At 45.5% G+C, this 14,561-nt stretch overlaps 1 protein-coding gene across 1 annotated transcript in view; it reads left to right on the top strand.

Moving 5' to 3' along the window:
• LOC146194269 (polyamine-transporting ATPase 13A3-like) overlaps positions 1-14,561 on the top strand; it is an 813,351-nt gene that overhangs the window by 637,110 nt on the left and 161,680 nt on the right. Inside the window, exons 27-29 of the mRNA XM_084596520.1 lie at positions 5,680-5,776; positions 6,148-6,220; positions 14,356-14,506. Of these exons, the coding sequence (XP_084452646.1) occupies positions 5,680-5,776; positions 6,148-6,220; positions 14,356-14,506 (321 nt within the window). The remainder of the gene's footprint in view (positions 1-5,679; positions 5,777-6,147; positions 6,221-14,355; positions 14,507-14,561) is intronic.

A 14,561-nucleotide genomic window follows, 5' to 3' on the forward strand; every position in this document is an offset into this window, starting at 1 on the left:
TCTCGAAGCTCGGACTGTCTTGTTCGGACGAGATTGTGCCTTACTCTACGATCGTTGTGTGTCACCGGTCGCCGTCTCCAGTCCTTCGAATAACCCTCAATAAACACCTCTTCAGACGTTTCATCCAAGAAATGTATAATTCTAAAGTTCCATGACTTTGCAAGGCCGGGACGTCAGTTATTATTATGTGATGATAACTCGAGCGTTACCTAGTGTGTACGCTCGAACGACCACCCTCGTTTTACCACCATCTTTAATATCCCCTGAAGAGAGCTAGTGAAAAGGAAGGAAGGCTGCATTACGTACAATTTACATTCTTCAGCAGTTCTGTATTAATCGAGTGCCTACCAGCTGATGATGGAAACTTCACGTTACAGTTAAGGCGGCTGGTATGAAGCTGGCAATAAGCTGGTATGAAGTTATGAAGCTGGCATGAAGGCTTCTGTTGTAAAGTATGGCAAATGAGAAGCTCGTAAAGTTCACTAGTGAAATAGATGCGAAACTTTCGTCAAACTTTCACCGCACTCCTGGCTAGTAACCGCCGCTTCATGCAAGTAGTTAGTGTAATATATGATGACGCTGCTCAGGATTAAAATTTTCGCAATTTTGTGTGATTGCTGATTGGATGTTTTGACAATTCATTGTGGTGAAAAGAGTCCATGTATTTGCAAACTCCAGGTATATTTCTTTTGCGATTTTTTTAACGGTCAGGTTGTCCGTGCGTCTGCCTGAACAAAATAGGTTTCTTCTTATGGCTTATTGTGATTAGATTCGAATCCAATAATTGCAATAAAAATATTATTTTCAATATTTAATAAATTTTTGAATATTGACTAGATTTTGTGAACTGGCCGAGCGTTGAATTTGGATCGGCACTAGGGAAAGAAAGGAGTTGAGGTCTATGGTTACTGTATTATGCTTATTGTTATTGAGTTTGTTGTTATTAGGCCTTTTGTTTGCAGAGTTTTTGATGAGAAGTAAATGACAATTAAAAACGTATTATTTTTTTCCCGTTATTTCTGGCAGTTAACTAATGTATGACACGTTATCAAGTCTACTAATCACTATCAGGTCAAGGGCGTTTGCTTATATTTAAAGGAGTTACTAAAGGAATATAGCGAGATAATAAAATTGAAATTGCGTGCGAGTGGTAAAGAAGTACGTCTTCCGTCGAGGTAGCAAATGACTGAGGCTAGGTTATCCACCATTACAGCTACTCTTCATGGCTTATATGGCGCATACGGAGAAACGGCTGCACAAAAGAAATCTTGCTTTCATTGTCTCGTAAATATTTTGCAGAAGTGAGCATAGAACAGCGGCTTCCAAGTTTATTGCACGCGAACGACGTTGCTCTGCTAGCTGAAAGCGAGGAAGATTTACACGCATTGGACAATACCTTTGAAGACGAACGAGATGCTGTAGGTTTCACTATCAGAGCTATTAAGTCGGGTTCGATGGTATATTAAACGATATCCCACTGGTAAGCCGCTTATAGTACAAAGGAGCGTGATGATAACAGTGGCGTAATATAACGAAGCACAAGTATACATGAAACCATACAGCAGACCTGAAGGGTGAGCCGATGAAGAAATGCCGTGATAATGAAGTATAGAGCATATGGGGATACAACATATGTAAAGCACTAAAATCTATTTGTAAATCAATAACCGCACCATGGCTCGTCTTCACACACACTGTCTTACGCTGAAGGGCAGAAGTTCAGTCAGCGTTAGAAATAAATGAGACAGCTGCGGGAACATAAGCACTTTGGGCCCACGGCACAACTGTGACCGGGACGAAGAGGCTCGGAGCAAAATGCTATACGAGGAACGCCTGCGGAAAATGGCGATAACCGCTTGATTATATTTTTTAACGAAAGTGCTTCACTAACAGTGGCCGAAAAGAACCACGAAACTAACGGTAAGTATCCAGGAAGTCAAGAGGGACAAACGACAGGTAAAAACACAAAAGTTAAAAGCTGAAATAATACAATGAAAAAGAAGCCGACTTTAGACCTATATAGAAACTAGGGACAGAAAATTAAAAAGGTGGCATTCCATGACAACTCGAGATGCTGGAGCCATTTCTGAAGTTTATTCAGCATGTGATAGAATGCGTGAGGCTGCCTTGAACGAGGTGTAGTGTGTATAAATGACGGCAAACGCATCGACTATTCGACTGCAGTTTTAGGTCTCGCATATTCTGCGCCCCATTCGCGATTGTGAATATTTCAAAAAGGCTGAATGTTATGTTGATGACCTTTGATTTCTCAATATGTTATTGAAACAGAGTTGGACGAGAGAAAGAATATGGCTACGCAGTATAAAGGACCACGGAACAAGGGTTTCAGTTCTCAAGCCGAGGCAACGTTTCGACAAGTCGACTTGTCTTCGTCTGTGCCCTTTCTGCAACATGTTATTGCAACTTGGAATTGTGCAATTCATTTTTTATCATTAAGCTCTCAAACGTACAGTCTTTGTCAAAAGTATACAGCCCAATGAATTTTCTTTTCAGCCCCGTAACAGGGCTCGTAACGCACACCAAGCATTCGAAAGCTCATAGATGACAAATCTTCCCTCATCCTCCTCTAGCTTGCATTCCTATTCCAGTATTGCTGCCAGGAGCCGCGTTACAGGGCTTAGAAGCGAACCACTTGGGCCGTATACTTTTGACAAAGACTGTACATGATACCCTGCTAAGCACTTCCGCACTGGTCACACAGAGTTATCATTATCGCTTTTTTGTATTTAAAATACAAATATGAGATCAGCTGAACACGTCAGGAACTTCTAAGAGAAACATTTATTGCCGACGCTTAGAGCCAAGTGGAGCTGAACTTGCCTTCGGTAATATACGCAATTCGAGAATAACTAGGCGACGTCACGAACGCAACCGCGCCGAAAAAGCTATGAGATGTCAGTAAACTCATACATGGTTTCTCATACGTAACTCGTACAAATCCCATATCATCTCATCAAATATCGGTCAATGCATGAGAAAAAATATATGAGATTGTATATTTTTAAGAGAAATTTATTCCTCTATTGAAGCCAGCCTCTCATGACCTCTCGTTTATTGAAGCTGAGTTTGGAATAGCAAAACTTCGCTAATACTTTCGTGTTTCAACGCGTAGGCAAAAAGTAATGTCCGGTGGCGTTGATGCCGTCGAAGCCTTAAAGAACTTTGCAGTACGCTAATTTATGGCACATATATAGGACACCATCCGACTCCGCTTTAACCGTGCTGCGTGAACGTGGCTGCCCTAGCCTAGCCGTAGCGTATCTGACTCGGCATATTGATTTTATTTCCACTTTCTCATTTGGCTCCCTGATTTCCGATATCATGTGGTCTAGTAAAGTCCTGTAAGCTATTGAATAATCAGTGCTCAGCCTGCCATGCTTGTTTTTTTTGTTTCCGCACAGGGACGCCTCAGGCGACGATGGATGTTTTTCCATAACCGGACCGCTATCGCGTTAACCTTATTAGTATGCATGTGGCATTGGCTAACTGAGCAGCAACTTCCTGTTGGAAACCTCCTAGCCTCAGAAAGCGGCGAGCGTGCTCTTGACAGAAGGTAGCTGACAGAACAGCTGCCCTTCCTCGGAAACAAGATGGCATGCTTTATGAGCAGCGCTAAGAAACAGACAAAAATACACAGAACAAAGGGCAGGACGCTGGCTAACACTTGAAGTTTTATTTCGGAGCCTAGCATATGCAAAGGAGTATAAATTGGTGGAGCTAAGGCGATGCTGAGCGATTGGCGAAGTAGCGTAGTCACGTCATATGTAAAGCGACATGATTATTAAGGATAAAAATACATTGCACGACTGAAGGCGATAAAAACCACGTTGTAGAACTCGGGCACAAAAACCGAGAAACAAAACAAAACGCTAACAGGAAGAATACCTAGCCACAACGGCGTGCCAAAGCGTTAAATATAGCTGTAAAACTAGTGTAAGATTCCGGCTTAAGGCTGGTAAAAACGCGATAAGGGCACGTGGGAAGCAGTAAAGATGGGCCTTGCCTCAAAAAAATTTCAGTTCTTTTTTGAACGAACATAAGGAAGATGTGCTTGCTTGCATATTCCTTGTTTCTGCAGTGGATTTCAAGAGCCTCGGTTATTTCTCTGGACAACCTATACTGTCCTCTACTTATATTCATTGATTGAATTGTGATGGAAAATCTCATTATAATTGCCATTCAACGGTTATATTTATTTCGATGCTTACCGAGGTGCCCGGATATTGCAATACGGTTAACATTGCGTCCGTGCACTCGAAGCCTATTTCTGCACCTATCTGTGTCCGCACCTTTCTTTTATGTATTCTCGTCTTGTTCTCGGCAGCCGTCTTCAAGTGTGCGGTACTAACTAGCGTCGCACTTGAGGTACAAGCACGTTTCCGTCATGTGGGGGTTGGTAAGCTGAAATGGCTGCAGTATCAATGGCACGCCGGCGTTTATTTCCCTTTCGCTCATGAAACTATCCAGGACGTGTGATTGGTTGGCGTTCAGTGCAACGTCAGGAGACCTGAAAACATGATCCAGTTGGCTTCGTATTTTTTACGTGAAGGTGAGATCGTAATCGACTGCACGGCAGCAGAGCACCGTCTGGTTTAGTTCTCGCCGCCTTCGTAGATTATGAGCATTCTTTTCGGGATGACAGCGTCCACTTTACTGACCTCAAGACCATGACGATGTCATTGAGCTTGTCAAAATCGCCACCGCAAAATAAATAGTTCAGAAAACATTATTAATATTACTTCTTTACGCATGTAACAATTCGGTCATATGCTAGAAAAGTAACGCGCTTGCGTCTATGCCGCATGATTAGAACTAATCGTGCGTGAACTTTTTTTTCACGCAATAAGATAATGAAGAAAAATGGGGTCTCTTTCAATTCAGCGATATCTAAGTTATTCAATACATTCATCCCTTGCCTTCTGCCAATAACGGTCTGAGAGAAATTTCTTGTTGCGTTCATTTACGTGTTACCTCCTTGTGGCTTGGTATTCATTCTTGAAGCGATGGTTTCCCTACGCGAGGTAATGGCATCGTGTGCTTCCGATAACCTTCCTCGAGATCAAGTTGCAACCTAAGGCACAACATTTTAGGTAGCTATGCTCCAATCAAAGGTCAACTGGCGTGAGTAGTAGCTAAACGCGTGAGCAGCTGCGTGACGAGACACATGATCGCTGACGTCAATCTCGAGTGTATACAGAAGGGCGCCGCAGGCCTCAGCTGGATCTGCACCTTGTATAACAATGCTTCAGCTATCGCTTCACACTGGGTTTAATCAAAGCTAAACCAGAGCTAATTTTTTACCAGCATTGATCTGTGTAGCTTAGCTTTTAGTAGTTCATGTGTCGGCTCTTTACCCAAGTTCTCTCTACGGTGAAAGGGGCTGGTCCAAAGTCTTTGGGAAGACGGTCTCCTTTCAAGCACAATTGTACCCTATAAATCTACCAACTTTCGAAGGGGTGTGAATGATGTTTATCCATACCCTTAAATGTAGTATAGGCCTGTGTTCAGCTTCAGGGCTGCCCTGGATACTCCATTACATGGTTCAATTATAGACGCTGTGACCTAGAAAGCTCCGATCAATCCTGCACCTGCTTTTCGAGCAACTTCATCGTCAAGAATATTTACTTCCTACAATTATACCTTTGTTTTCTCTTTCAGGGAAGGAAGGTGCGCTTTGGCCACATCTTTTTCGATGTTCAAGTTCATTGCCCTGTACAGCCTCATCCAGTTCCTTTCTGTCATCCTCCTTTACGACGTGAGCAACCTGCTTGGGAATTCTTATCAATTACGCACCAGAACAATTATATTTTTCGCGTTTGAACTCCTGCCGCAAACATTGTTTATTAAGAATAATTAGCATTATTTAGCATTTCGAACTAAAGAACGAGAGCGGGTGGTTATTTCTTGATACAAGCAGCATCAAGTGATTCATCGTCTCACATCGAATAGTTTAGTAAAAAAGTTGTGTAAAATGAATACGCATGTCAGTGATTTCTTTAATACATGTGGATAAGGAAGGTGCTTTCTAAATAAAAACAATGTAATGGACCAAAATTACCTTCTTCCCATAGTGTATTTCAAACTAGCTTTTATTCTTTGACGTTCCCTTTTTCCTTTTCTCCGCAGGTGCAGACGAACTTTTCGGACCCCATGTTTCTGTATGTGGACATATTTGTGATCACGACGCTGGCTGTAACAAGTAAGCAAGCATATCTTGAACATCTATCAGATGTAAGTGGAGCAGCAGTCGCGCTGCGTATGCCCCTCTTGTGTCCCTTTCATTCGTTCTTTTCAGTTTAAGCACGATACTGTACGCACTGCTTTCTGATGTGCCTGTCTGCACAGAGATGCCAGTTAAACATTATCACTGTGTCCAGCTTTGACTTTGACATTGAAACGCGACATGGCAGGAACGAGTCGCAATCTCAAAGTGGATGGTCCTCTTCGCGTGGAGCCTTGATGCCACCGGCTTGTAGGGAAATGAAGAGACTGCTGCGGTAAGAACGAGTAGCTGTAGCAGACACTTCTCGTTGCAAGCTCGGAAGCAGTATATTTAAGAATGTATTAAGAAAAGACTAAACCTGGATTAACATTAAATTTGCGAAATATCATCAGCAGCATCACGTTAGCGGAACACAGAAGACATCAGTTTAAAGAGGCTGTTTCGGCCAAGTGATGAGACACATTTAAACAAGAACGAAACTACCGATTGCCATTTGCTTAGGCGTATACGTCCAGGCTGCGACAGGTGGTGCTTTATGGCTCACTCCACTCGCCCACCGTAACAAAGGGCAAAAATGTTCGCGGAGTGCTGTCACTTGGCGCCTCAGACGCAGCGACCTTTCCTCCACATTTGAGGATTAAGCTGCCTATCCCCGCCTCGCTAGAGACGGTTGGGGACAGCGGCTAAGTTCAGCACCACGCTCCCGCCGCGACTACGCTTGCCCTCTCGCGAAATGCGCCCACCTTCACGGCCTGCAGTTAAGATCCCGCACTTCTTGCACAACTGCGATCCGCTGGCACACAGCGGCAATTAGCAGCCGTCCTACAAAGCAGGCCACTGGTGGGAGTTGCCAAAAAAGATGAATTTGAGTTGTTTTATGGTGGAACAAATCAGTGACCCGTGAATGGTCGCACAAAGTCCAAATTCCTTAGGTTCTACGTCTAAAAAGTGCCTGGGGCGGGAATTGAGAGGCTTTTATGGGAGTCATTTTCATCTTTGACCATTTTTGGTTGCCTGATTATGAACCTATTTAACCTGCTTTCTTCTACAGCCTCACGTACGTTTTTTGGCCTGTTATTTGTCGGCCTTCATTTTTTTTCATGCTTCAGATTTTCTTGAATTTTTACCTTTTCATGAGCTTGGCCAAGTTAATTGTTGCCTCGTCCTTGTAATTGGTCATTTGTAAGCATGCCTTGTCTTTTCACTTGCTTTTATCCCTATCTTTTTTAGCCTAGTTAGCGTTTTTCTCGGCGTTAGTATTGTGGGCTGGCCTTTGCCTTTTCTTCCTGCCTCTTTTATAACACACACACACACACACGCACACACACACACACACACACACACACATATATATATATATATATATATATATATATATATATGGTTGAAGAAATTCCAAGGGCTAGGGTGGATATGCTTGGAAGAAAATAGACGAAGTGATGAACACTATACTTCTCTTGACGTTCCGGCCAGAGACCAACCTTCATCTTCAAACGAAGGTCGGTCCCTGGCCAAGACGTCAAGGGAAGTATAGTGTTCTTTACCTCGTCTATTTCTTTCAAGTATATATATATATATATATATATATATATATATATATATATATATATATATATATATATATATATATATATATATATATATATATATATATATACTGAGGGTTCATCAGGGAATATAGCCCTCTGTAAGCTGCACGGCGAACAGCACAAGAACACAGTCCTTCAAGGCACAAAACCAGTGAGCTCGATGCGCGCAGCGGCAGTTCGTCGTTCTCTTTCTCCACTTCGTGAATCCGCTCTTCGTTCAGTACAATTTCCCCGGGAGAAAAGAGGAGCCACCCTGGCGACTTATGCGAGGACAAGACGAGCGGGTCGTAGTACGTTTTGAGGCGGCTCACATGCACAGTTTCGTGGCCGCGAAGACGCACGTCCGAAGAGGGAGTGAGTGGCTCCACGATATAATTTACAGGGGAGGTCTGGTGAACGATATAATTTCAGGGGAGGTCTGGGGCCGTGGTACTCGGTTCAAATTTCGATGACAATCTCGGAGGAGCCCAGAGCCAAACGAGGGATCCTGTAGGAGAAACATATGACGTCTGATCTTTGTCGTGACGATCTTTTGGCGCCCTTGAGATTCCGAGGTTAAACTGCGGGCCAGCTGGCGACATTCCTCCGCATGCTTTGTAGCGTCGCAAAGGGGAGTCCACTCGGAGGAGTCGGTACGATATGGTAATATAGTGTCCATCGTTGACAATGCCTCACAGCCATAGAAGAGGAAGAAAGGGCTAAATCCGGTAGTTGACGGCGTGGCGGTGTTATAAGCGTACGGCACGAAAGGAAGAACAGCGTCCCAATTAGTCTGATCTGCGGCAACGTACATCGTGAGCATATTTCCGAGAGTATGATTGAAGCGCTCAGTTTGAGGGTGATAGGCTGTGGCGGTCCGATGTATGATGCGACATTCGGCCAGTAAGCTTCAACGACGTTGGACAGGAAGACTTGGCCTCTGTCACTCAGTAGCTCACGCGGCGCGCCGTGGCGAAGAACAAAATGATGAAGCAAAAACAGGGCAACTTCACGGGCAGTAGCGGCAGGTAGGGCGACGGTCTCCACATATCGGGTGAGGTGGTCGGTGCCGACGGTAATCCAGCGGTTCCCTGAGACCGTGCAGGGAAGTGGCCCGTAAAGATCAATGCCAACGCGATCAAAAGGACGGGCAGGTCATGAAAGTGGCTGTAAGGGGCCAGAAGCACAAGGTGTGGATGACTTGCGGCGCTGACAGGCGATGCAGGAGCGGACATATTTCCGAATATAACCGTACATGCCGCGCCAATAGTAGTTTTGAGAAGTTTTTCGAAACGTCTTGACCGCACCAGGAGGGGCACACTGAGGATCGCCATGAAAAAAGGCGCAAATTTCATGTCGTAAATGGCGGGGATTGACAAGACGCCACCGTCGACAATCAGGCATATAATTGCGGCGGTAGAGAAAACCGTCTCGTAGGGCAAAGTGTGGTGCTTGATGGCGTAAAGTCCGAGAAGGCGTAGCATTTAGAGAAATGGGCACGAGGTCGATAAGAGATGCGAGCCACGGGTCTTTGAGCTGCTCCGCAGGCATATCAGCGATGGTGAAAGTCGAGAGGACGGGATCAGCCGCTTTGGAGGAAGCAGGTTCTTTGGAGAGGGGAGAACCAGACAGTGTCGGCGTCCATGTGCTTGCTGCCAGAACGATACATAACACTGATTTGAAATTCTTGAAAGCTGGGAGCCAATCGTGCGAGGCGGCCGGACGGGTCTTTAAGAGAGGACAGCCAACATAACGCATCGTAGTCCGTGACGACGTCAAACTGGCGACCGTACAGGTAGGGTCGGAATTTCGTTAGTGCCCACAGAATTGCCAAACGCTCCTTTTTCACAACTGAGTAGTTGCATTCAGCTTTAGAGAGGACACGACTCGCGTATGCGACGACGTATTCGTGAAAGCCGTTTTTCCGTTGTGCCAAGACAGCTCCGACGCCAACACCACTCGCATCAGTATGGAACTCGGTGGGTGCTGTCGGGTCGTAGTGGCGAAGGATTGGTGGCGATGTCAAAAGGTGGTGCAATGCGGTGAACGCTTCGTCGCACTCGGCCGACCAGTCACTTAACTCACTGTTTCCCCCGAGTAGCTTCGTCAGGGGTGCAATAATAGAAGCAAATTATGTACGAAGCGCTGAAAATACGAGCACAGACCAATGAAGCTTCGAAGTTGCTTGAGTGAGACCGGGTTAGGAAACTCCGCTGCTGCGCGCAGCTTTGCCGCATCAGGGCGAACACCTTCCTTAGGGACGATGTGACCAAAATTTTCAACTGCCGGGCACTGAAGTGACACTTCTTAAGATTCTGTTGTAGGCCAGCGTCAGTAAGACAAACCAAAACTTGCCGCAAGCGCTCTAGTTGCGTAGCGAAGTCGGTGGAAAAGACAACACTGTCGTCCACGTAGCAGAGGCAGATGGGCCACTTGGACTTCTGCAAGATATTATCCATCATCCTCTCGAATGTGGCGGGCGCATTGCACAGAAAGAAGGGCATTACATTAAATTCATTAAGGCCATACGGCGTCACAAATGCGGTCTTCTCTCTGTCACAGGCGGCCATTGGCACTTTCCCGTAACCGGAACGTAAATCAAGAGACGAAAGGTACTCGGCACCTTGGAGCAATTAAGAGCGTCGTCTACACGCGGAAAGGGGTAATTGTCCTTGTGGGTAATTTTGTTGAGGCGCCGGTAATGGATACAAAAACGAAACGAACCATCTTTCTTCTTTACTAACACCACTGGTGAAGACCAGGGGCTTTGAGATGGACGGATTACACCACGTTGTAGCATGTCCTCAACTTGCTCATTGATCACGCGACGCTCTGCCGCTGACACACGATAGAGGCGCTGTCGAAAAGGCGAGTTAGAGCCGGTCTGAATGTGATGCGCGACTGTGGAAGTGCGGCCGAGAGGTGTGTGGGCGGCGTCGAAGGAGAAGCGAAAGGTGTGTAAAAGGGCCACAACCTGCATCAGGTAGGTGGAAGGAAGATCGTCATCGATGGCGGTTCGGAAGAAGTCGTCTGGCAACGAATCAGGGGTCGGATCGGACTGCAGAGCATCGATGTAGTTACTACGGTATGTCTCGAAGGCGTCCAGGTCAGAGAGAAGGTGGGCTGGTTGAATAGAACCGGGAGATTCCCCACGCAGCGGAGGAATTGGGCGCGGAGACGGATTGTAGGTGAGTAGTTGGGTGGAGCCACCGTGAACATGGAGAACAGCAGATGGCAGCGGCAGGTGCTTGCAGTGGATGAAGGATGCAGACGGCGCAAATAAAACACTAACGGCTGACATAGCAGGACACGAAAGAGGCACAAGGGCACAAGCCTCTGGTGCTACGTCGACATCTTCAGCGATGGTGAGCTTTTGAGGACACAGTGTTGTCGTCGGGCGCAGAACGAACTGTTGTCGCAGAACGTTCCATTGACTGTTGACGGCGTAGCGCCCTGTTCAAGGACTCCTAGGACGCCTACATGCTATCAACTGGGACGAGGCACGTGTGCTTGCCAGAGAACGGATCGCTTCTAGACTATTGTATCTAGAGTCTGATGATTCAGACCACCCATGGCACACTAAATCGGACGCAAGAGAATCTACCTTCTGATTGCGCAAGATCATTACGATGCATTTTGAAGAAGCTATAAACGCATGATTTCTGTCTGGCTTCCCCACTGTGAACAAGGAAGCCGCACAGCTTCTCAAACTTCATTACGTCTTCATTAAACTTTGGCATGGTAAGTGACCCTATATTTTTCTTTACTTTATTTGTTTTCATATGGTAGCTTTGTATAAGTAATAGTGTTTTCTTTGGGATTAAAGTTAATTGCGTGCTGGAGTCAGTGGAGTTTCTGTGGCAGTGATAATTATCGAATGAAAAGTCTTGGAGGTACGAGACACGTGTTCTTTATCTATTGAAATATTCGCCACTGAATTGTTCATGAGGCAGCGGAACGCTTAGGCTCTTAAAAGGTAGGCTAGATTAGAAGCTAGGCATGGGAAGCTAACTCTGAAGAAGCTTGTCTTATTTATTTCGGTTCTCACGCCGTGTTTGGACCTAAATATTGATAGAATATGGCCTATACTGGCGCATAACTTGGTGTGCAAACGCAGTGTTCGGTGCCGATGGGGCAAAACCAGTGCACGCGATGCACCCGCATAGATAGCTAGAACGCAGACACAGGCGCAACAATGTTAAGAAAATTAATAACAAGTTTTAGTGCTTTATGTTTCTTCGTAACCGGTCCTTGAGGATTGCACAGGGATGCTAACAAGTTTATCATTTGCTAAGTAAAGTTGGGAAGCTAATAGCACATTTAAGAGAGCAATAGAAATAAATGCTAGCTCACACTTTTTTTATTCGTAGCGGGCATGATCCTTCTATGAAAAGTGAGAACTTTCCTTTTGAGACGGAAGAAGCCATTGGAAAGCTGGAACATACGCTCGTTTGAGAATGAAGCTGTGGTTGCCGCCATTTATATTATTACGGAGTAAAGGCATGCACAAGTGGGGCAATAGCTAAGGTTTCGACCTCTTCCGCTGCAAATCGGAAAAACAGTGCTACAAAAACACTCATAAATGCAGGCCTTCCATGAAGTCAGGGGGTCAATTTTGAAGCCTTGAGAAATGCTTTCCGGCGAGCAGCAGTTCATTTTTAACGGGCAGCTGCCACTTTTTGAACGAACCTTTAGGCCGTTCATCTCTCATCTCACCCTTCATAACTGGCAAGGAGACCAGCATTCTTGAAAGGAAACCTACTCAATCAAACCTTTCTATACTTTCGTACAAATATGCTGATGCTACTGCCGCGCTCCTCCCCAGTCAAATCCCCAGTAACCTCGACGGCTCGCCGCCAGGGGAGGCGCGGCGAAACTATTTCGAACGCGGCTCTTTTGTTCCCGTTCCTGCGTTTCGCGCCGTCGCAGTTGTCCCTCGTAACCAGCTCCACTGTCGGGGCAGCGCGCTGCTCTAGCTGCGTGCGCCCCTGGCGCCATTTCTCCCGCACGCCCGAGCCGAAACGCATAGCCGCCGCCGTTTCCCACTAAAAGAATTAAATGCATTGCTCGATCAAAAATATATTGGGAAAGAAAAATAACAGAAGACATACTAATCAGGCAATGGATGTCTCATGCATGGAAATGCTGTTGGTTTCAACAGCTCATGGAAAGTTTGCTTCTATGAAGCAAGCATGAAACTTACTTATTAACGGGCTTTACTTCCCTTGTATGAAACTATTTTTATTGCTTTTTGGAACTCTGCGTGACTCGTCTATATTTCTGTCAACTTCGTTTTCTTTAGCTGCATGCTCCCATGCCTCGGCACTTGAAGATACATAAGCGATGTTTGCCAGTTAATAAATCAGCCAATTATTTTCACCCGTCTTTTTTGCTCCGTTTGCATCCGTCCTTTCCTCGCCGTTGCATTTCATAAGATATGTCCTGTCGCCAACTAATTACAACAAGAGAGTAAAGGCAAACTGTCGTCATATACGAGAAATGTACGAAATCGGGTGCCGTTGTATTTGTTTAAAACACCGTTCTTTCCTAACACGAAAGTGTCATAAAACACCGTCATCTTTCAATTTCTATTCCGGGCTTCCGCTGTTGCACATATCTTCTACTAGCGCTCTGTTTTTTTACTCTCATATTGTGTGTGTTCATTTTCTCGACCACCATCCCAGTCGGAAAAAATTACAGAAAATTTTCTGATGTTACGACAGAATTTCTGTGCGGTTTTTGACGGGAAACCTGTTGTGACAACAGAGCATTCTGTAGTAACATTAGAAATTTCTGTAGTTAGAACAGAAAAGTACTACAGAACTACAGACCACAGAAATATACTACAGAAACACTACAGAACTACAGAAAAATCTCATGGTTACGAGAGAACTACAGGATGTTTTGTCGTATTTTTGACACAGTTCTGTAAATTTTTTCGACTGGGATGGTTTTTTGTGGTTTTCTAACCAGGCTATTCGCCTTGAGATGTTTTTTTTTTTACTTTGTCACCCAGCCTGTACGCTTTTGCATGCGTTGTTTTTCTTTTTACTGTTCCCGCTAGTATTTTCATATGTCCTTTTTATATAAAACTCGCGTCACGATACTCAGCCCACTTCAACAAAGCGTTCAGTTTTCAGTGCAGTACCGAAACACCGTTCACTGCTTCTTTGCGGACTCGTAATGGGCGAAGTCTGCGTCGCTAGCTTGAAACCTATGCTGAGAACAGCACGGCGGCGGGTGACGCAGCGCATTCGTTGTGCCCAGTGCACAAGATTTTAATTAGGAGGATGTCAGCAACCGAAGGAAGACAATGAAATTGTTTTTGCCGGGTCTTTTACATGCTACGTACTTTCCCGCTACAGTATCGCCATAGCCTACTTTGTATGAAGGAGGCTATGGTATCGCCTACCGCCCCGACTTTTGGTACCAATCATCGCTCATGCGCACTTGTCAGCGAAGCAGAATGTTGCCCCACTATGCAGAAGAGTTGATGCTACAATGTTGCTTTAAGAATCGCTGACTCTTGGCTTCTTATCGCAGTGGGCTACGCGAAGCCGTGCGCTGAGTTGAGTACTGTGCGGCCCGCTCGCAGTCTTCTCACGGGTGCTCACCTGGTGTCGCTGCTGCTTCAGCTGCTGCTGGTCGTCGTCGGCCAGGCAGGGTTCCTGCTGCTCCTCCGAAGCCAGAACTGGTCAGTCCAACACTAAAACAAGCCCTACTGGCTGCATATGAATTTTTCACCCTCG

Source organism: Amblyomma maculatum, chromosome 3, assembly GCF_055883805.1.
Source record: "Amblyomma maculatum isolate TAMU_Amacu chromosome 3, ASM5588380v1, whole genome shotgun sequence".
Lineage (NCBI taxonomy): Eukaryota > Metazoa > Arthropoda > Arachnida > Ixodida > Ixodidae > Amblyomma > Amblyomma maculatum.